This window comes from Plutella xylostella, chromosome 12 (assembly GCF_932276165.1).
Source record: "Plutella xylostella chromosome 12, ilPluXylo3.1, whole genome shotgun sequence".
Classification (NCBI taxonomy): domain Eukaryota; kingdom Metazoa; phylum Arthropoda; class Insecta; order Lepidoptera; family Plutellidae; genus Plutella; species Plutella xylostella.
The window spans coordinates 5,621,770-5,645,933 of NC_063992.1; the positions used below are offsets into that span (position 1 = coordinate 5,621,770).

Here is a 24,164-nt window from a genome sequence, read left to right on the forward strand (position 1 = left end):
GAGGGCTTCTAACCACTTTCAGCGGCTGTAGCGCTTTACACACTCATTCGTAGATCACTGACAATGTGATTGTTTTCAACACTTATCAACTACAGCAGTATTACCAATGTTTATTCATATTATTTCAGTATTTGAATTCCACTGATAAGTACTACTCAAATTAAATAACTATTTGCATTGTTGCAGTTTATTCAAGTAGTCTCGCATCAGAAACTTACATAATTCGGTCGCTCCACACACAGAAGCAACACTTTTGTGTGATAAAAGGTTTCAATAGGTTTTGGAGGGTTTTAAGCGCCATTCGAGGTGGAGTCTTGTAGTAACCTTCAGGGGGGGTATGAGAGGCGACGCCAGCGCCCCCGCGCCAGTGCGCCCGCCGCCGCCGAGCCAAGCATAGCCGTGCTGAGCCCGCGACTAAAATACACACTTGTGACTAAAACCAATCGTTATGGAAATGTGTCAGAGAAATATAGTGACAGCAACTGTTTAGTGAACATACCTAATAAGGACGTATTGACGGTGAGTGTTGTGTTGTATATTGATTTTTCCGTTCGTTCTATTCTACTCTACCGCAGCAGCTGGCTTTTGTGGCTTTAGCTGAAACTGTTGTAGGTGTAGTATTTGTTTCATTTTTTTGTTGTATAAGTAGGAGAAACAATTAGGTACGTTTAATGTATCTGAAGTAGACGCAATTACAAACTTTCAACGAATTAAAAATGATAGGAGGAAAAAAAATCTGAATTGCTGAAACTTCAGATTTTATGTATCTTTCAGATAACTGGGTTAATACAACAAGGATTAGTCTAAATTTAATGTAGCCATTTCAGTAACTATTATTTTTTAATTGAATCCTAAAGGTTAATGGGTGAATTAATGAAAAGGAAGCAGGCTGCTAGCTCGGGTCAAGGAGGCGGGGGCGCATGCGCGGGACTCTCCCCATGTCCGCTGAAGCCTCTCTCATACGATAACGCCTTTACATAATAATATGCAGTAAGAATATCTGGTGTATGCTTTCAAAATTAATGTAATCAAATACACAAAAACTTATAAACAAGTTACATTTGTACTAAGTAGGTACTATGAAATAGGTGAACTATTATATTCCTTTTTCTTTCATTTCAACACTCTAACATTTTTTCTGCTGTGTGTAATTCAAACTTTTCTCAAATTATTTAGGTACGTAAAATTTCATTGAGTAAATGAACTGTGAATTAATGAAAGTTTAAGTAATCATATTTGAATATAATAACTACTACGAGTATAGAACATGTTATGCAGCCCACAGTGAGGTTATCGCGAACTGAAAACGTTGTGATGATGTTCTAGATTCTAAAAGGTCTGACTGATAAATAACAATTTAACTTTTGGGTGTCCTTAAATATTGGGTAACATGCTAGGTAAATCGTTTTAAAATTGTCAAAAATCGCTTACCGTATAAATACCAAATATAAGTACAGGTGTTCGGCATATCAAAAGTGATAGTTTTGGAGATGAAAGAAGAAAATAATTCTGATGATCTCCCCCATCACCAAAAACTTGCGCCGGTCCAATTATGATCACCCTGTATATCTTTTTATGACAGCCATTTCTTCTTCTTGTCTGCACGTGCACATCAATATCAATAACTCAGTAACTTGACTGCCTGTTGCATTGACAAAATTATGCAAAAATTTTCTTTACATAATGATTTTCTGTAATTAGATCAATCTTCAAAACGAATTCATAATTTTGTAAATAAACTATGTATTATATAAATCAGTATATTATATGTATGTAAACTCACACACCGATTAAATCGCTTCTGCTACAATGTGTGCTTTATGTAAATAAGTAGATAACGTTATCTTATGAATCGTACGCGGATTCTTCCCACGCTATTTTGTGATTATGATTAGTAAAGGTACTTACTACTTTATTAAAATGTGAGTCTGAGGGTCACTTTTACCAAACGCTAAACGTATTTAAAATTGTATTGAAATTAAATTTTAAATACATTTTGTACTAACTGACAGACGTTAGACAGGCTACTTAATACGTTTAGCGTTTGATGAAATTCCACATGATTTTAAGTTCAAGTTATTTATTTCTTGACTAACTGGTTTTATAGAAATACTAGATACATGGTGGATCTTTGACTCATCAATAGATTGAGCTACAAATACAGCCAATGATTGCTTCGTGATCACAGATGCTTCCTGAAAAAGATGCTTTTGCGCATCGTATAGAGCTTTGTATTCACAATTTCACAAGGTTACCAACCGTTTGTGGACTGTAGAGCTGTACTAAGGTTTTTCACCATGTTTATGAATTTTACGTACAGATTAGGATGCATAAAATGTCCTATTGGATAGTTCTCCATTCTTTGTATTAATTATCAAGGTCGTGCGATCGCGTCCGCAACCGCAGCGTGTTTGAAGAAAAAAGGTTTTCTGGCTGTTTTCCAGGTTTCATTCGATGTTCCACTGTCATTACTAACAAAGTCTAGGCTTCATAACTATAGTACACTCGCGAGAAATAAAAAAGTTCCATCTGCCATTGACGTTCCATATGTCAATAGAACTTTTTTATTGCTCGTGAGTATTGATCTTAATTATCTATGTAAAAGATAAGGCAATAAGTTAAATGTGATTATAATAAAATATAATAGAATACACTGAAAACAGCACACACATACGTACAAATAATATAAATTTAACAAAGGTTGGCAAAGCTGGTAAATACAAAACATAATTACAAGAGAAAACCTTCGACCATTAATCAAAGGAGAAAACCAAAAACTAAGATTTTGCAAAACTGATAGGTCTATCTCCTATCCACTGTACGCTTTATTAGTGTCAAAAAGGCATTAACTCAGCTACTGCTTTTTTGTATTATGTGGATAATAATATATCTATTTAGATTAATGAAGAAATAATTTATGATCAATTCTATAAAACATTATAAATATATATATATTATATATTTAAAAGTATGTATATATTTAAGTATATAAGTATGTTGTATGTAGTTTATATTACCTATTACTAGGTATAGATTAGGTATCATCCTAATCCTAACTAATATTATAAATGCGAAAGTAACTGTGTCTGTCTGTCTGTCTGTCTGTCTGTCTGTCTGTCTGTTACTCTTTCACGCCAAAACTACTGAACGGATTTGAATGAAATTTGGTATACATATGGTCTAGACCCTGGGAAAGAACATAGGCTACTTTTTATCACGGAATTCCCACGGGAAAACTTTTTAAGGCGAAGCGAAGCGCGCGGGAACAGCTAGTTTTATATAATTGTTAATTTTTCCTTTTATAAGTTATGTTTGTAATTTTTTGCACTTTCCCCTTTTCTTTTGTATAATTTCTCTCCTTCGAGGTAGTCTGGAAGAAATTACTCTTAGTAATAAGGCCGCCATTTGTACCGTCTATGTTGTGCATATTCTATTGTAATTTCTGTGTTTGTGTGCAATAAAGAATTATCTATCTATCTATCTATAATATTTAGGTTTTCAAAAATAAGTTAATTATATTTTACATGTTCAAAATTTTCCAGGGGTAAAAAAGTGCTGAATCTCTGCTGAAATCATAATTATTGGGATTCTATAAACACTTAGTTATCGCCACAACAACAATAATTTGGATGCCAGAAAGATTTTTCTTTTTTACTTATCGTGTATTTTTTAAGAGCTATTTTGAGATATCAGTAGATCTCATGAACTTTACTTGACCTTTATGCCCATTTCCGAAAAACTTTCATCTAAGGGCATGTCCTAATGGGCATGTCTTTCTAGTTAGTGATTCATTGAGTGAGCCCTGAACTCGAGCCATACTGAAGCAATTATTTTTGGAGACGGTTAATTTCTTTTATTAAAGAAGAAGACCTACTACTACCTATAACCTATAGGTAGTAAGACGGAATTTTTAAATTTATTTAGAATTACATTTATAATAAAAGGGCAAGATAAAGGTTGTGTGAGGTTGAATGAGGATCTTGTGCAAAAGTCAATATCTAACCCAATTCCTCACCGCTAACTCAACTTCATTTCCCGGTATAAAACGGAACAATCCCATAAGGGAAGTGACTCACAAAAAGAAGCCTTATACGTATAGTATTAAAGCAGTCGGTGGCTATTACATAATTTAAAAGCTAATCAAATTATCTACACTACGATGCACACAACCAGTCAACAATTATGCATTCGATATTTTAATCTGAAGTTTAATAAACACAATTAAACTAGCCTTCAGTACATTTAATTGAAGTAATTACAATTTGAGTCATGACATAAGTTCATTGAGCCCTTATGTAGCTTACATCATAAGCCATTCATTAGTGGCTCAGATCCTCGATTGACTTTTCGTGGTGTGTATCAATGTGCGCCGTACATGTGTAGGCAGTGGGTGCCGTGACGCGGGGCCGCGGGTCCGCGCAGGCCGCATCGATCGCCTGCGCGCGCACCTCCGCCATTCCTCAAGCCATCTCCACGGTGGCTCCTCACCAAATCTTCCAACAGAAATGATCCACAGTCGCGAATCTAGTTACAGTACCAAACAATAAGCAAGAGGTGATCTAGTGTGCAAGCAGTAGAATAAGGTCAGTGGTCACGTCCAACGATCGATTTCAGCTTCAGGCTGCCCACAGGCCTTCAGTTTCATGCGGCAGATTAAAGTGCCCGTAAGTACCTTGATGTTTTAAACGCTTCTTCCGTGACTCCATTAAACTGTCACTTAATTGTAGACCTGAGTAAATGCACTGGATTGCTGGAAGCTTTCATTTAAAAGATTCAGATATCAGAAGTTGCTTATGGAGTTGATTATTTTTGTGTTAAAATTAAAAGTGTGTTTGCGCAAGATCGGGATTTCGTAGCTAATTCTTGATTTGAAAAGTGTCGATCCGCTCTTCCGTCCTCGGAAAGAATACTTGAATTATGGAACCTTTTTGAAGCTAAATATGATACGACACCGACGTATATTTATAACGTAAATATACTTCGTATTACAGAAATAAATACGTCTGAACGTTTCATGCTGTTAACCCGTTTATTACACGAACTGAAATTTATATAATCTCTAGAGGTCAATAGATGTTTAGAGGCATTCTCGGAACTTCAATTTACCGAGGGTGAACTTATAATTGCTATCAGTTTGTAAGTAAATTCATTGGAAATGTAATAAAACATAATGGAACGAGACTTTATGTAACATTAAATTATGAGATGGATTATATCGATAATTATTTAGAACGTTAATTTATTTATAATTATTTTACTTTGTCTATTGATCACTGATAATCAGGTTAAGATTTTGATTTAAAAAATATGTGTACTACTTAAATATTTGTTCTTTGCTTAATTCACATGACCCTACTCATATATGAGTTCTGTAACAGTCATATGTAGAGGGTTAATTGTTCACTTAAGATTTATGTACCTTCGTCTACTAACTATGTACTATAAATAGGACTTCCAATCGATATCCTAATTAATGTTATAAAAGTGATATTTTATACCAATCACATATCTTATATTTATCTTTTTAGGTGGTAAATACATATCATAAATCGGCCTAGCTCGAGTTAAACCATGTTAGGATTTCAAGTTCAGGGTTAAGGCGCATGATATTATATGGAAAAGGTAATCAAATACCTTCATAATTGATTCCACAAAGCGCCACGACATCATTCCAAGAGATTTGCCCTGGTAAAGATGACTATCGGGCTGCCTGGACGGCATCTGAATCAGCTCATGCAACTCGCAGCCAAACAATTTTAATAGTACTATGTTGCTCTGTACCCATAGTTTCCTGATGGATGACCTTATTTTTATAGTATGGATAGAATACATCTGAATCTGAATTTTGAATCATTTATATCTCTCTACTTAGGGTTTAAATCGATATATGACAATTCGTCATCACTGGCAACAGAACCAAGCATTGTTACAACACAGTTAGAATAATGATGAAAAGTTTCCCGAATACCTACATCCTTCGTATTATAAAAAAAAATGTAGTGCCTTAATAAGTCCTAGTTCAAACAATTTTATTATTACCTCATGTATAGCTATACTATACAGGGTGGTACAAGACGTCGATAGTCGAGGCAGCCAGCGTCAGACGTCAGCCGCACTTTATATTCCGCCCGAGTCTATGTCCCAATTACTTCTTTAACACCCATTTTTATCTGGTTGTGTTGGGATATCACAACTTTTTTATACTAAACATTCTCTCTTCAGTGTTTATTGTCCCGTATTAGATTTACTTCAGAACTTCGCATAAGAAGTATCAAACTTTCAAACAAAACAAAACTGTCACTGAAAGTTTATCGTTATTGCTTACGTCTTTATTATTGTGAAGCAGCTTTAGCACAGTAAACACAAAGGCCTTTCATATACGCAAACCTGTAGCTGCAACTTTACTATTTTCATTAAAAGCTACATTCATTAATGTCCCTGGGTCTACCGATATTATCATGGTCTAAACACTTATATATGCTATATAATATCTAAATATACAAGTCATCATAACATATATTTATAAAAAAACCAGAAGAAAAGGTGTACGAATCCTTCCCTGGGGACGTATTAACTGTACTTGCGTAATAAACCTACAACAGCATCTGACTAGCGGATCCTTTCACCACAGTTACAACGTCCACCTACGTATTTGTTACTGACATGACAAGAAAATCAAGTATTTATACGCTCTGGTGTTTGTTGCAGACATGTCTCCTATACTGCAGTCGCTGATGCGGTGGCGGCGCGAAGCCGTGGAGGCCGCCACCGAGAAGACGATGGAGAAGCTCAGCAACATCACCGCCACCGCCGGGGGCAACGCCACCAGCCGTGAGTTCATCAGACTACCTTCACAGTCATATAAAGTCTATAATAAATAGTAACCTACTTAATTTGGTCGCCAAGGGCCTTAGGCTGCCAAGTTCACACTGGTCCTCCATGCATCGAACCTATAGGGTGCCTTTCCACCAGAGATATGCTGTTCAGCTGTGCTTCAAAAATGTGATAGAAATACGTTCCCAGCACCGACTGGTGGACTATGCTATGAGGATTGGTGTATATCAAACGTACATCTCTGATGGAAAAGCATTTATTATAGGTTCAGGGCACGCGGCATACCCATACCCGTACCCGTAGTATAGTAGGTACCGGAACACGTGCCACCGGATGTGAGGCAAATTATTACTACAGAGTCAATATTTTATCAGACAGATAACGCAATTAGTCTCCCCGTCTCTCGTCCCACGCTACCTTGTTTGCATAGGCACGGAGACTACACGCTTATTCCATCGATTATCGATTCTTCGAGAGATGTGACCGGCACATCGCCACTTCAGCTGACTTTTTCTCTAAGCTGAGAAATCGAGAGCTTATCAAGACCTACGTAGAACCATAAAATGTTTCATTATCTTCACAATATTAATAGTGTTACAGCATCCGTTTGTCGTCTAGATGTAACAGAACAACTCTTTCTACAGGGTTAAAATTGTTCAGGCATTTCTGAGTCAGGACATTAATATCCGATAGAAAGGTTTAATGACAACCAAAATTTAAAACTAATCTAAAAAACAAAAGCACATTTACGATTACACATATTAATACAACATTACTTCTTTGGGTACCATGATAAGTTGTTTGATGAAATCCCATCCTGTTCAAAGCTTGCTGTTTAATCCAGACTTCAATTTGTCTGAGTGGTTAGCACTTGTCTTGTATGCCCACATGTATTGGAAACAAAGCAACCATGACGAAGGATGATGTCTCTTGTTCCTTTATCATGATATGGCGCTATAGCGATTGTAGGTGACAACTGCGACGACAAAGAGCCAGGGTGTTTTATATTTTTTTATGTATGACATGCGGAAGAAAGCCGGTCGAATGGCGTAGTGGTTAGTGGCCCTGACTGCTATGCCGAAGGTCCCGGGTTCGATTCCCGGCTGGGGCAGATATTTGTTTAAAGACAAATATTTGTACTCGGGTCTTGGGTGTTGATATTTATATTTAATATGTATCTATCTATGTATTTGTGTAGATATATCAGCTGTCCGATACCCAGGCTCTGCCTATCTTGGGGTCGGATGGCCGTGTGTGAGATGTCCCCACCTATTATTATTATATTATATAAAGCATGTCCGTAGTTATGAAAATACTTTTTGCATACCGTTGTGACTTCATGGCATCCTCGAGCACTGCGCTCCTATTTTATTAATCTATAAATAATTCTGCACGTGCATCGGGTCACCATGCTTGAATCTGAGCCACGTGTAGGAACTAGGAAGTACAAGTAATTCGTAGGTACACCTAGTTAACAAGACTCTGAACTTTGACTGCTAAGTTTTCCAACAGGTTTTAAAACTTATACAAGCTTTATTATTACCTTAATTTATGTAATGGACTTTTCTAGTCTTATTTTTTCGGCAGAATTTTGAATCGATGTCATGAATAATTATTACCACGATTTATTTTCAAGTACTTAAACTTGGTTAGCTACGGAGCGTTATCGGTCATATTTAGTATTATACAGGGTGGCCCAAAGAGTGACGTCCAAAGGAAAATGTTTGATTCCTTAGGTCAAGGGGTAGCAAAATCACCCCCATGTATGTTCAGCAATTTTTAGTAGTTTAGGAGTTATGATTTTTTTAACTAATTTTCTACGAAAATCGACCTCAGTGGATCAATTATGTTTTATTATTTTTTTGGATAACTTTTTTATATTTTTTTTTATTTTTGTGTCATCCTCTTAAGTTGTTCTTTTAACCATAAAAGTTTCAGCTTCCTAGCTGTAATGTAAGTTAGTTATTTTTATGTCGAAAGTTCAAATTATATCATCGAGCTAGACTGCTCTGAATTTTCTACTTGAAATTAAAAATTAAAATAGATATTCTCATGGTCCCTTATTAATTTTAAAAACTCCGCAAGGTTCCAAAATAAAATAAAAATAAAAATAAACTATTGCTTAATGGGGTATTATTTGCAGAAAACAGCCTTCAAAGGTACTTGGGTGGAAATTACCTAATTAGTAAATTGTTTCAGAAAGTTGAAAGATTCCTGTTATGTCATTACTAAGGACTAATTCAGTTAGAAAAAGTATCAAATTAAAGGGAAAATAAAATTATTTACTATTATTTTTTATTTAAGTTACATTTTTGAATGTAAATTCTTAGTAAAATGTTTAAGTCTGAGTTGTAAGATTTATGAGATAATTGTATTATTCATACTAAGTAAATAAACTCAAATAATTATTTTACACATTTACTCACAATAAATTTTCAAAATGGCGACCTCCCACAGCAATACACAACCTACATCTACGCAAGAAATTTTCTTTAAGTCGCCTATACGCTGTTTCATTCAGATGTCACTTTTTGACAGATGTCACATTTTTGATAAAAGTTACTTTTTTGACATGTTTAACTTTTTGACAGATGTCATATTTTTTACATTTGTCACTTTTTTGACTTAAAGAAAATTTCTTGCGTAGATGTAGGTAGTGTATTGCTGTGGGAGGTCGCCATTTTGAAAATTTATTGTGAGTAAATTTGTAAAAGAATTATTTGAGTTTATTTATTTATTATTAATAATACAATTATCTCATAAATCTTACAACTTAGACTTAAACATTTTACTAAGAATTTACATTAAAAAATGTAACTTAAATAAAAAATAATAGTAAATAATTTTATTTTCCCTTTAATTTGATACATTTTCTAACTGAAATTAGTCCTTAGTAATGACATAACAGGAATCGTTCAACTTTCTGAAACAATTGACTAATGAGGTAATTTCCACCCAAGTACCTTTGAAGGCTGTTTTCTGCAAATAATACCCCATTAAGCAATAGTTTATTTTTATTTTTATGTTATTTTGGAACCTTGCGGAGTTTTTAAAATTATTAAAGGGACCATGAGAATATCTAGTTCAATTTTTAATTTCAAGTTGAAAATTCAGAGCAGTCTAGCTCGATGATATAATTTGAACTTTCGATATAAAAATAACTAACTTACATTACAGCTAGGAAGCTGAAACTTTTATGGTTAAAATAACAACTAAAGAGGATGACACAAAAATAAAAAATAATTTAAAAAAGTTATCCAAAAAAATAATAAAACATAATTGATCCACTGAGGTCGATTTTCGTAGAAAATTAGTTAAAAAAATCATAACTCCTAAACTACTAAAAATTGCTGAACATACATTGGGGTGATTTGGCTACCCCTTGACCTAAGAAATCAAACATTTTCCTTTGGACGTCACTCTTTGGGCCATCCTGTATAGTATACTACTTAGGGCCGGTTTTTTTATTCGTGGTTAACTTTAACCATTAGTAAAGTTACTTGCTAAGCATGAAAGATACATGTATATTGTATACGAAGTTTGATGGTAATTAACTATATAATGGTAAAGTCCCTAAATAAAAATAGATTTAAAAAAAAAAAACTACCTATATAATGGTAGCAATTTTTACCAATGGTTCAGTTAACCATTGATGAAAAAACTGGCTCCAATCTTAATCTACATATTATTTACTACTTACTACCTTTCCCGTATTCTAAGCAATAAATTTTGCACCTACAGCGACGGAGGCAGGGTCGACGATGGCGCCTGTGCCCACGGAGTCCATCGGCGAGAAGGCGGCCGAGCTGGCGCACAAGATGCACATGGAGACCTGGCAGCTCGTTGCCATACTGGCCGGTGAGAATATTTATTATTTCATTTTAGAAACAAAACAATTTGAATATTGTAGAGTGCCATACTGGCCGGTGAAAAAATATTATTATATTTAAGAAACAATTTCAATATGGAGGGCCGCCATACTGGCAGATGAGGACGTATTTTATATTTAAGAAACATATCTATTTGAAAATGGAAGGGCGGATGCTATCTCGCTCGTCCCTCGGTGGATGTCGACGTTGATGATTGCTAACATACCAACTTGCACATAGGTATTGTGGAGTATGTAGAGTATTGCAAAGCTTAAGTTATTCTCAATGCTATTATTTCATTCAAGCTTATTTAAAACTTGAATGAAACCTAAGTAAATGAAAATCTGCTGAAACAATCACAATCATAGTTATAGTATCGTAACTGTTGTAACTTGTAAGTATAGGTGTTCTTACACTGACAATGTTAATATTTTGGAAATTCAACTGCGAAGGTATAATTTGCCCATTTTAACAGGTATGGCATGTTCTTAAGAAATTTCTAGTATTATTAATTACTTGAAAAGAGCAGAATTTTTCCTAATTTCGTAGTCTGAGTGGCATGTCGTAACTTAATAATTTATGTTTTATTTATTTTTCACAACTAAATTATAAGATAGGTACCTAATTATTATAACGATAACTCAGGTACTTTTTTCTTCAATAATATATTTTCTTCTTTGCTTTCCTTTTGATATAATAAGCCTATTGAAGTTTACTAAAGTAAGCTTATAAATTATATTTAATTCTTTTTGGGTATCAATCTCTACAAGTCTAAAATTTTTCCAATTTCGTTTTCCTGTCTGCCGTTTAATAAAACTCAATGTAGCCCAGTATAGCAACCAGTGGAGTCGTTCTATCCAGGTGTGGCGGTGGTGGTGCTGGGCGTGTGCTTCTGCTGCATCCGCCGCTGCTTCCGCAAGCGCCGCTCCAAGGACGGCAAGAAGGGCAAGGGCGGCGTCGACCTCAAGTCGGTCCAGCTCCTCGGCTCCGCTTACAAGGAAAAGGTGATTCGCACGCCTTATCGTCACCCTCATTATCACAATATGCTAACTAATATGAAATTTGAAAAAAACGTTCTAGGTCCAGCCTGACATGGACGAGCTGACGGAGAATGCCGAAGAACCTGACGATGGCGATGCCAAGAAGGAGGAACAGAAACTTGGCAAACTGCAATATAAGGTTTGTGCGCTGTGACGTCACAGCTTGTGTCGTGTGTGTCGATGTCTTCCTCGTAACCAATGTAAACTTCGCTATCCTTGTTCCTTTCAATCTAGATTCTCCTGCCTTTCGCTTCCACGTAAGTACCCGTACTGCTACTTGGTGTGATTTATAAAAGGATATTTATAACGAAGTGACGGAAACACGCACTGATTCTAATGGTTCGTTGCGCTCAACAGCTGGAGTACGATTTCAACAGCAACAGCCTGTCGGTGACGGTGATCCAGGCCGAGGAGCTGCCGGCGCTGGACATGGGCGGCACCTCCGACCCCTACGTGAAGGTCTACCTGCTCCCCGACAAGAAGAAGAAGTTCGAGACCAAGGTCCACCGGAAGACCCTCAGTCCGGTATTCAACGAAACCTTCGTGTTCAAGGCAAGTTTACAAACCTACCAAACCCGGTTTTAATATGCTTTCATTTGACTCGTGATTAAAAAATATATTTATCCAGAACGTGCCGTATGCGGATGCGATGAACAAGACGCTAGTGTTTGCGATCTTCGATTTCGATCGGTTCTCGAAGCACGACCAGATCGGTGAGGTGAAGGTCCCCTTGTGTCAAGTGGACCTGGCGCAGACCATCGAGGAGTGGCGCGAGCTGCAAAGCGTCGAGGGAGAGGGCGGCCAGGTGCGCGTACACACACACACACACACATACATACCCACACATACAAGAGAACTTCCGACATTTATATCTCTACAAACTCTGCTTCCTCTTACCATCTGTCACTTCGATTCTCAAGTCTATGGACCAATGAATATGCGAACTTGTACAAGTACCTAGAAAGGTACTGGTTTGACAGGGTACCCTTGTCCTGTAATATATTGTTGAAGGTTTGCTTTCAGTGAATGGACGACGGCACTTGAGGTAATAACTTTTATGGCAGGTTTTCCTATTGAACTAGTAGTAGGCTTCAGGAGTACCGCATTACACTAGGCAGTTTAGGTGGCGATATTGTATTCTCAATTTAACAGACAACAAGACAAGGAAGTTGTATAAAACAAACACGGTTTGTTGGTTTTACTTGCTTTGAAGTAGTAAATAGGCGCCCAAATGATTTTTTTATTTTCTAAGAATTTCAGTCTATTGTTTCTTTTTCGCTGAAAGCACCCATTTAATTATGTGCTACTTAGACTCATGTTGCAAAAAATGATGATTGGAATACGGATACAAAGCATCGTCACACCCAGATCACATCAAACGGACTCTTACCAACTTTATCCTTGTTGGTAATTTAATATTTAAGAATATACTGCTTCGTCATTTAGATAAGTTTAACGCAAATTATAATGCATTTCAACAAATTAGCAGAGTGCAAGGAATACGTATATTATTTTACTTTTTTCATAGCTTAGGCGGAACTGGCGAAATACAGACTCAAGCAAGGAGCAGGAACCTGAAGCTCCTTTGAGACTGTGTTTGGCCGGCTTAGTGCCTAGTATAACTTACTGTCATCGCCCTTTCAGAAAAGTATAATATATCGTTACTAAAAATATAGTACAATTGCCCGCCAATCGTCCATACTATAAATGAAGCAATACTTGAAAATATTATTTTTCCGTGAGGGCGATATTTTTCAATTTAACTGCACTTTTTATCAGAGGTTTGTTGATGTCAAAAATTCAAAATATATCTATTCTTGGAACTTTTACATTAATAGACATCAATTAACCTCAACAACAATTTGATTAAATCAAAATTTATTTTTCTAATAAATTAATTTCGACAGCAAAAATGTATTTACTTGGTTTTTTCTCTTTTTCTCCATATTTTCTCTGCTCTCTGCTTGGCTGTGTATGATTGTGTCCTGAACAATCTTGCATGCCGCTTCAAAAACGAAATGATCATTCACGTAAGTATTTTTTTGAAACACATCCAAATTGAATATCAGTCGTTCTTGACTAAGCCACGTATTGCGTTGACAGTACATTGTTATACATACACTTGTTGAGACCGAGTCCGCTAGAGCCTCGGACTGCCGGCAGTGCAGGGCCAGTCTCTAACACCCGAGAGCCCGTCTCTGACAGGGACCGATGCAGGTGTAGGCTCCGCCCAGTGTTCACTACCTCGTCACCTGTTACCCAACTGTCACCTTACATAATTCAAGTTCTTATTTCGTGTCCATCCCACATTTATGATGAATTTTGAGTTGCGGCTGGGGAATGTTGCATGTGTGTTATTTTATGTTTGTCACATCTCTGAATTATCACTTTGAAATTTCCGTGTTTTCAAAAATACGAGTATTATGAATTGGCAATATTGGTTGAACCAGTCTAAATTGATAGTTCAGATTGAATAACAGTTGTGGTATCACTACTTATTGTTTGTATGTTGATGTGAATTTGGTAAATTATATAGGAGAGGGTACAGGACTGAAGCTACTGCTTGTGTGCATGTGTGGGTGTGTTCTTGATGTACATATTATATACACACATAGTTACGCAGCCAGTCACTTTTCTAAACTATAAACAAATATAATTTTCAACTTCATCTAAACAAAAATATTACATTAGGTACTTACTGACCATTATAACGTACCTAAATGAGATTTTATGATTGCATTATAGTGACGACGCAATTATAATCATCATCATCACGACCCATTACGTCCCCACTGCTGGGGCACGGGTCTCCTTCCAGTGAAGGAAGGGTTTAGGCCTAGTCCACCACGCCAAGTGCGGGTTGGTGGACAATGCAATGCAATTATAATGATACCTACTAATGTGTTACAGAATATCTGCCGAGGGTTTCCACCACTAACACCATAAATGTTGCACGATTGTTGTGAAAATAATCGATAAATATAGTCATAGTTAATCGGCAAATCTAAAATATGTAGTATATACTTACTCTGTACATATTTTATCTATGTGCCTGAAAAGAAAAGTTTTCATCATTTCAAAACATTTCCGCCTAAAGTATTAAAGTTGCCGAGTGACGTGAAAATATTTAATCGATTTATAAAAGTTTACCAACTAAGGGTGAAATTAAATAGGTGAATACAACATTGATCATGATCACACAAACTTATATCAAATTCTTTACCAACGTTTGTTTCTTTTCTAGGAACTTTAATACATTAGGTATTATATAAAACACTGAACGCATTATTTTCAGACAACTTAATTTTATTAAAATCATTTACGGATTATCAATACTATACTACGTACGTATAGTACGTATATTACGTACGAAAAAAGGACCGTAGATACAATAATGGTTTCTTGATAGACTTTTACTAACATCTGATTACAATTATATCCTATTCACTTATAAAATTTCACCCTGCACTTCTTTGGGCCTTGCTGAACATTAAAGAAAGAAAGAAAGACCTAAGCTTAGCTATCGGACCAAAAGCTATAAAATACTTGTGTGCAATTTAATTGCTTGATAGCCAAGTGAGTGAGGCCCATTGAGGTGAGGTAGCGCTGCCCTCCACTAGTGTGCGTTTGATGTCGTCTGTACGTCACAGTTGATAGTGGCTGATCACAGGTATGTGTTCTATATCTGTACCTACACGCAGCTTGTCTTCCACTGACGACTCGAATGCCGAAAATGCATGTACCTCTACCCTATTGGGAAATAAACCGGCACTAGCTCGCAAACCTATCAGTATTCATGGCATTGATTTCGTCAGTGGAAGACTACTATGTAGTCTGTACTATATAATGTATGTAAGTATATATATTTTCCACGTTATGATATGAACGCAATTGCGATCTGTTACTAAAATGGTCGTTCTGTAGCCGCGATATGCGCGCTATGCGCCGGTGGCGGGGCGCAGGGCGGGCGGTCAGGTAAGGGCAGTAGGCTGCAATGATCTGAACTGGGTGTAACAACTATTAAAAACATGAATTGGCTTCATTTCGGCAACAGATCGTAATGAGTTACGAAAATACAGATATTTATTATTTAAGCAGAACCTACTGCTTTTTACGTATTGTTTTTGAAAAGATTTCTGTTTTGTTTTTATGTGTTATTTTTACTTTTGTTTGAACCAAATATTTTTATGGTGTACTTTGATGTCTTAGATGAAACGATGTATTTGTGCTAAAACGTTATACGATACGTAATGAAAGTGTTCGTCAAATGTGCATAACAATTAGATGCAAAATCTGTAACCTTTGCGCATCTCTATGATGTGAACTCTCTCTGTTCCAAGCACGTGCGCTGTTGTAGACTGCCAGTTGACTACCGATACCTCGAGCCTTCTAGCTTTGCGTGGGGACTCTCCTCTCACACAAACTAACGTTATCTATCCATTCCGTCTGAAAAAGTCCTTCCACAAATGCCGTAGTCAAAGTTAAGGGGCTCGAATAAAGATACCTAGTGTTAATTTTGTCAAAACATTAGCAACTCGATACTGGAAGCCTGTAGCAGCCAACCAGATTCAAACATGAATACGCTTTTAGGTGACCACACGGTGCTATTAGTGATTTTTTAATTTCTTTTTGATTTTTGTGTACTGAAGTATATGTGCGTCCTCCCCCGGGGAAGGGAGCTCATGCCCCCTCCTCGCCCTCTATCAGTTACTCCTACTCCTACCTAATACTTTTATGTGGTCCGAAACTATCCATTCTCTTGTTCTGTACTGCTGACTTCAATCGGTGGCCTGTCTGGCTTTTCTGATGATAAACTAAACTTCACTAAAAAATAAACTTGCAATTTACAAATAATTTTAAATAACAAAGAACTTTTATTAATTGAAACACTGGCTGAGACCTATTGATTAGTATTAACTATATAATCGTTATGTATATTGCAGGATAACAAGTTGGGAGACATATGTTTCTCTTTGCGATATGTGCCGACGGCTGGCAAACTGACTGTTGTGATTCTGGAAGCCAAGAACCTGAAGAAGATGGACGTGGGAGGATTGTCAGGTACCCTGCTCATGGCATTTTCACGCTTATCGTTGTTGTATGTAGTAGCCGCTACCTACCTGTGTGTACACACTGACTGTCTAATGTATTACCTACTTGTACCTACTTAGCGCGCGGTTTCCACTTTCTACGTCTGGTGGTGACTAAACTACCTTCGTTACCTTCACTAACCGTGGGAGCACTAACAATATCAATAACCTTATAAAGAACTTGAGTCTAGACAAGTTCATTGATTCTTATCGTTGCGAACAAGGTATGTTCTCTACTTATTAAAATATTATGAGTAAGCCAATGCACTGCCATAAAATGAACGAGTTCAAAAGTTTTAGTATTTCATATTTCTGTTTGATGTCACCGTGTTTCACAGAAAATAGAGTTGAATTTAACACGTGTGTCATGATGTGCCTACTTTGTACATTTTATAACTCTACTCGTACAATTATAAAGTTTCCTCCATGCACTACATTTCACAACAACTCAGTGCAGGGTTTCAGCAACGAACATTGCATGACGTACATTATCTGCTTCATGTTTCATGCTTTTAATGTCGTGTTAGTTATATGTATATTATATTTAACTTTGGCCGTAGGTACTTGTTAATGGAAAATATAACTGCCAATATTATATAATATTAACAATAACTTGATTCATTAATAAGTACCTAATGATACCAATATTTATGTTTTGTAATTATGTTATTTTTAGTACTTAAGTATATTTTTATCGCCTAAATCTGACTTGAACGGTTTTTGCACGTGGTTCTTAGTGTCGGCTTTCATATAGCACGATAGTAATTAACTATGCCCCAAATTCATAGATCGTATTTTCAGTTTAGAGGAGTTTCAACACAACTTTATTTATAAACGTTTTTTTAGTGACGAAAAGCTCTATGAATTTGGATGTAAGAATATTTCAGAACCCACCAGGATAACATTACGTTTAAATACTTTAGTTACTTATAAAAACTTTTACTTTACTACATCACGACCAATCAATGTCCATTTTTTGGTCAACAGTAAGAAGGAGAAAATTCCCTTGTTAATGAACTAAGAGTTGATTTATAAATGAATGGACACAACGACAATGTAGTTTACAGTTAGTGCTTTGTTAGCTCGATTGTTCCGCAAGTATCATCATTCACAAGTAGGTACTCTCTAGTTAAGTTGTCATAATATTGCCATGCTGTGTACTAACATGAACCATTTCTACTTTTCATATGCTGTATCTTCGGTGGATTCGGCGTCCAGATCCGTATGTAAAGATAGCACTCATGCAAAATGGCAAACGTCTTAAGAAGAAGAAAACGAGTATCAAGAAGTGTACACTGAATCCCTATTACAACGAGTCATTTACTTTTGAAGTGCCATTCGAACAAATACAGGTGCGAGCTGAGATTCAAACGAAATTTGATGTCCCGCCTCCCGGCCCAGGCAGCACTCTGGGCGACGTCTCACTGCGTAGTACCGAACACAAGTTGCAACTCACTTCGCCCAGAATATGTCTGTGCTGGGAGATCATTGATGTTGTGTATATTGTAAACAATGTTGTCAATTGGGATGTTATACGTATTTATCCGATTATACACCACTTGCATCCAAGCCTCCCCGTGATCCCGGACTACACATTATGTCATTCCATTCATTCTACCCTCATCATGGCCACCGCCGACTCACGCTCCATCTCCGATTCAATACACTATTTAATTTATTTCAGTCGTGTATTCATATTAGTTTTAATTTGTGCATTTCCAAACACATAACGTTTCATGACGTTTGAGTAATTCATTATCATTTTACATTTATTGTAGTTAATCAGTAATCACAGCTATTTAGTTTTGTAGCTGTTACGTACAGACTAGCACAAGTTAAAATGTATTCAAAAATGGAGCAATTGTTCAAAAATAATTTAATTAATCGTATCATCTATAGAACCAACCATATCTGTTTAATGTTCATTCATAATGTAATAATATCAGTGGATGTTTGAAAGTTTGTGTTCATTGTTGTCAGTAAATGTTGTCATTTTTGTTGTTTAGAAGTAGAATCCTTGTGTTTGTTTTCTGTGCTTGGTTTCTATATTGTTCATGAACTTAGTCCAACTGTTCCCGTCCTTATATTCCTAACATATAACATTTAAAGCAGGAATTTAATGAATTATTTTGTTCAAATTCAACCTACGTAAAAGGTTTGATTTGCTCATAAATATTTAATTCTATGCTTTTGTGTTATATTTCCTGTTTCCTGTGGATATTCTTTTAAAATTAAAATGGTGGCATGGTCAAAGTTCTAACTGGAAAAATATCCATACCCACGTCTCTTTCCATTCCTAACCTCGTTTGTATTTTTCAAAGCAGGAAATTGGTCAAAGATGTTCGTGGATCTTTCACTGCGATTTCGGAATACTTTTCAGTTACGTGAAGTCTCAGTATAAGATTACAGTACTAACTCAAAGCCGATTTATGAAATGTGATTATCAATCATTTAGCAGTGTAACTTGTATTAATTAATGTTATAATATTAGTTAATATAAGCCGACCGATGTTTGGTTTTGATGTTTCATAGATCAGGGCTCGATCTCTTGCTTTGATGACTACGACGGTGCGTCTCCTACTGAAGTGGTGTCGACTAATCTCTCCTCGTAACTGCATATTTGGTGACTTCAAATTGTAATTACTTATGGTTTGAGGAATCCAGTCTCCTCGTAATCTTCTGTCTCTACATCTATCTCGTTCTATCCCGCTTCTTGCATGCAAATGCTTTGGTGTATACCTTGTATATTTATTTATAATTAATGAATAAGTAGGTATAATTGAAGAAGGTAAGTTTATTATTTTTAAGACATTTTAACCAGTTCTCACTTGAGGCTTGTTTATATAAGCACAATTTAAGTATATAATCGTTCTGATTTGCTGAGATGTCGCTGGACAAGACTGAAGTACATGCTTGGGTAGATTTACGCAAATGAGATACTGGACTTTTTACACCTATATATAAAAAACTACCTACATTTTTATTATTTTTTATAAAACAACTCTCTTCTTCCATACTTATTTCTTTTATCTACATATGTACACTATTTGGAAGATTTTAACTAATCTACAACATTGAATAACCCAGAAATAGTGAATCAGTAGTTGATATGATTTTATTTTTTACAGTTTTATCTTTTTACTGAACTCTAACTAGTAATCAAAGGCTATAGTTTATTATTATAATAACAGCTGTTTATTAAAACATATAGGTATAGTGCCACAAACTTATCTGTTCCGGTGACAGCTCAAATAAATCTCTAATATTTCTTAATTCTATAAGATTTTAAGTTTGCTCGTATTGTTATTTCGCTCTTGCGGTGTTAATAAACCCATCTAATGTTTTAAAATATACAATTCATTAGTAAGTAATGAAATATGTTTCAATTTAGTTCGCTGTCACCGGAACAGATAAGTTTGTGGCACTATACAAGATGCTCCTTTCCTTTATCAAGCTTTGTTGAAATCGATGGTGAGTTTGAGCGATGACGTGCTACGCGCTACGGCTACGAGTCGTAGCAGCGTACTACGACGGTCGTAGCTCGTAGCAAAAACGAGCGCTAAGAAACTTTGGTAATCAAAAATTGTGTTTTAGGATTTCATGAGTTGAAGCTTTAGTTGTTTTAACCGACGGAAAAAGGGGAGTGTTATAATTTTTATGAGACTGTGTATCTGTTTGTGGCAGCGTAGCTACCAAACCGCTGAACCGATTTCCTTCACATTTTTTTATCTGAGTAGTTTTTTTAATCTTAGTATTATAGTACGTAGATTTAGGTACCAGTTAAAAATTAATGCACTTCTAATTATTAGTTTCAACTTGTTTCATTTAAATTTTCAATAGTAATTGCTATTCGTAATCAGGAAGGGTAAAAATAAAAACACATGCCACATTATGAATTGCTACAATTATTATTTATACTATTTCCAGCATTCTAGCGAATTTTTGCACCAGGGGTGTAGTATCATGTCAGGAGGCTAGGAAAATGTAATGGAATGGTATTTAATGACATTTAAGGTCTTCGCACATTATAACAACCACAGGGGTATAATCGTGACAGTTCTGACATTGCGAAAAAGAGACGCTTAGCTACATTAAGCGTAAGAAAGAAACGTTAAGCTGTAAATGTTTTTTGTCCTTTTTGCTGAGGCGCCTGTTTACGTCAGTTCTCTGTGCCAAACAATGAAACAAATGAAAAATCTGTGCCAAACAAAGGCTGACAGTTACAACAAAATTTTCTAAATGCTATTTATTTTTGATTTGCTAGTGATTTGTGGGTGTTTATTAAGTTTATTAGACTATTATCATCACTTAACGAGTGTGTGACATGGGTGGGTGGATTTTGTTCGGTTGTATAGAGCATATTGAACGAAAACACGATGGAATGATGGATGAGATATATTTTCACATGTAAGTAGATACTATCAAGTTTAACAAGCTTACATTCATCATAGTACTATCTATTGGCTCGATTTTAATATAAAACGATACTAATTTTAATACTGTAAGGTCTTTTAGTATCAGTTTTAAGTAAAAATTACGAGGTACCATATCATAACAAATCACATGGTGTTGCAAGTTATTGAAAATTTATTTTACCCACAAATATTATAGTATGCAAAGAAAACACTAGAAATTGTAACGGACTCGGGTTGGGTTTACAAATGGGGCGCACGAATTCGGTTTTTGTGAAGATTGTATTTTGTAGAAGTCATTCTCCTCTTTCAAATGAGGTGCCTCTCATTGTGAGGAAACGTTCGTTTCGTTTTTTTCTTCTATGTGTGATTTCTTCTGTATAATATAAAGTTTATTGTATTGATACGAAATACGTGTTTCCTTTAAAAAAAACCCCATCACATATTTGGCCCACGATTATAATGCTCATGCTCATCCATTTATCTCTGCTTCATAGGTTTCCGACAGAAAAAAAATATCAAGAAAATGGATAGACATTACCGGTCGCACAAATTGGGAACCAAAGAAACATACAAAAATTGTGTTCGGCACATTTTGAAGAGGATTGTTTCGATTGGACGAAGACAATGAATCATACAATCAACTCAGTTTGTGTATATTAAACAATTATATTGAAATCAAATAAGTATGAGTAAAGTTTTTTTTCTTATATCGTCGGTTGACAGGAAAAACTCACTAAGGCAGATTTTTCAATATTCAGATAAATGTTATCTGGGTAATACAAACATTGAGAAACATTGAGACGCAACAGCATCAAAATTATTTCCCAGCAAAACTTTTATCTGGCTATTGAAAAATTAGCCTTTAGTGTCTTTTTCCTATCAACCGACGATATACTCAAGTTTTGTTTTTGTTATTATGATAAGTTAAATTTCCCCATATTTAGGTTTTATTTTTTTGTCGGCAACATCTATGGTTTGAGTGAGAAAGAGAATAGTGCACACGGCGATTGCGAATCTATTTGTAGTTGATCTGAGATAACAACTCACCGGCGACTCGACTCTATGCTAGACATTGATATTTAAGTCATGTGTCATATGTTCAAGGTTTAATTTAAAAAAATTATATTTAGGGTGTCTTTCACAACAAAGTTAAATAAAATTAAATCTATGACCTCTTGCTCTGACATTATACTGTCAGAGCAAGAGACAAACTATTTAATTTTATTTAACTTTGTTATGCAAGACGCCCTTAGGGTGTCTTGCACAACAAAGTTAATCAAAATTAAATCTATGACCTCTTGCTCTGACATTATACTGTCAGAGCAAGAGAAAAACTATTAAATTTTATTTAACTTTGTTGTGCAAGACGCCCTTTGTGTACGATGAGTAGGCCACTCGTTGTACACTACTTTATAATCATTTTTGAAATTAAACCTTGAAGATATGACACAGGGCTTAAATATCAATGTCTAGCATAGAGTCGAGTCGCCGGTGAATTGTTATAATGTGCGAAGACCTATATACCTACCATCCCATTTAATTTTCCCAGGCTCCTGTTTAATGTCACTACCGGTCGATCTGAAACATGTTAATTTGCACCAACTATCCCTGGTGGAAAGACACCCTTTTACTATAAAAGCATAAAAACTTAGTTTTTTACCTATCACTAGCAATAATTAATATTTACTAGCAACCTTAGCAATAAATCCCAGCACCCTTTAACACTAACTTCCTGATAATACTAAATAACAATTTGACCTTCAGAAAGTGAACCTAGTAGTGACCGTGGTGGACTATGACCGCATCGGAACGTCGGAGCCAATCGGAAAGGTGTGCCTCGGCTATAACGCATCGGGCACCGAGCTTCGCCATTGGTCCGACATGCTGGCCAGCCCTCGTCGTCCAATCGCGCAGTGGCACACACTCAAAGACCCCGAAGATGGAGAGAAGAAGGATTAAACGTCCACAATGAGGTATTTTTTAAATATTGAACTTTCACTGGCTTTGTTTTATTTAGTTGAAATATTTATTGATAACTATATTCAATTAAAAGTATTAAACTCCAGTTGTTTTTTGTAGCTAATCGGACGAGGCGTATGAAAGCTGAGCGGCGCGTTGCTAACGAAGAACCAAATATAAATATATTTATTTTACTACACAAACGGTTCGCGGGTCGTCGACTACTGCTTCTTTGTGTAATAATATTTTAACTTTAAGTGTTATTTATTTTAGTATAATTTGTTATTACAGAAAATCTTAGGGAGCTTTAACATTAGCGAAAACTACCCCGTATTTGATTCAATACAGTTAAAATGTCTTCCATCACAACTGTACCATAATACTTATCCTATTTAACATTGGGAAAATGTATCCATTTGTAACCCTATGAAGTTACAATTACAGTCAGTTATAGTCGCTGTACGCTGATTTCATATGGAATAGTTGGCTGCCTAATAATGTTGCTATGTGGAAAATCCTGAAGATGTTTCAGGCGCGGTGTGTGCTTTCATTCTTATTTATTTTTGTCTTGTGATGGGGGACATTACGCTGTTTCTATGTTTGTTCCAATACTCGTTATAACCAGAGGGCGGATGGCAATATAGCGTAGGCTAATGTGTTGTGAGGTGTTGGTAGAAGTAGGAACATGGCCCTTGCTTCAGTCGCAGACATTGACAATCGGTATCCTTCGAAAGTCCCCAGACTTACAGTCTCTGAGACGGCAGCTATGAATTGGGACTCCAAAATATTCAGTGCTTGAAATATTTAATATAACATTATTTATTTTTAACTCTAATTAGGTATTTTTTTGCTCTTGGGATGCCGGAATATCAAAGATGAAATCAGAAGGGTTAAGTTTAACTTCAGCTTGCGATGTATTGTGTACCTACTTACCTATGTCATGCTAGCTGTGAGTAC

At 35.9% G+C, this 24,164-nt stretch overlaps 1 protein-coding gene across 6 annotated transcripts; it reads left to right on the top strand.

The window, feature by feature from the left end:
- Window positions 1–266: 266 nt before the first annotated feature.
- LOC105388686 (synaptotagmin 1) lies at window positions 267–24,092 on the top strand. Of its 6 annotated transcripts, none has more exons than XM_038119063.2 (11): window positions 267–519; window positions 6,709–6,831; window positions 10,576–10,692; window positions 11,565–11,707; window positions 11,790–11,882; window positions 12,101–12,295; window positions 12,372–12,548; window positions 16,696–16,804; window positions 18,052–18,185; window positions 23,013–23,221; window positions 23,328–24,092. In XM_038119063.2, the coding sequence occupies exons 2-10, from the start codon at window positions 6,711–6,713 to the stop codon at window positions 23,205–23,207; spliced, it is 1,284 nt and encodes a 427-aa protein (XP_037974991.2). In that variant the 5' UTR covers window positions 267–519; window positions 6,709–6,710; the 3' UTR covers window positions 23,208–23,221; window positions 23,328–24,092. The 6 variants fall into 6 exon arrangements, with proteins under 6 accessions (XP_037974991.2, XP_037974988.2, XP_037974989.2 ...); XM_038119060.2 differs by having other exon boundaries at window positions 269–519; window positions 16,687–16,804; XM_038119061.2 differs by having other exon boundaries at window positions 271–519; window positions 11,784–11,882.
- The last annotated feature ends 72 nt before the right edge of the window (window positions 24,093–24,164 follow it).

What these genes read in the sequence shown, in the direction of transcription:
- LOC105388686 (XM_038119057.2), top strand. Translation starts at nt 6,711, where the DNA reads ATGTCTCCTATACTGCAGTCGCTGATGCGGTGGCGGCGCGAAGCCGTG. An exon ending in ACGAAACCTTCGTGTTCAAG is followed by an intron (nt 12,296 to 12,371) that starts GCAAGTTTACAA and finishes ATATTTATCCAG; the next exon opens with AACGTGCCGTATGCGGATGC. An exon ending in TCGAGGGAGAGGGCGGCCAG is followed by an intron (nt 12,549 to 16,686) that starts GTGCGCGTACAC and finishes TGTATATTGCAG; the next exon opens with GATAACAAGTTGGGAGACAT.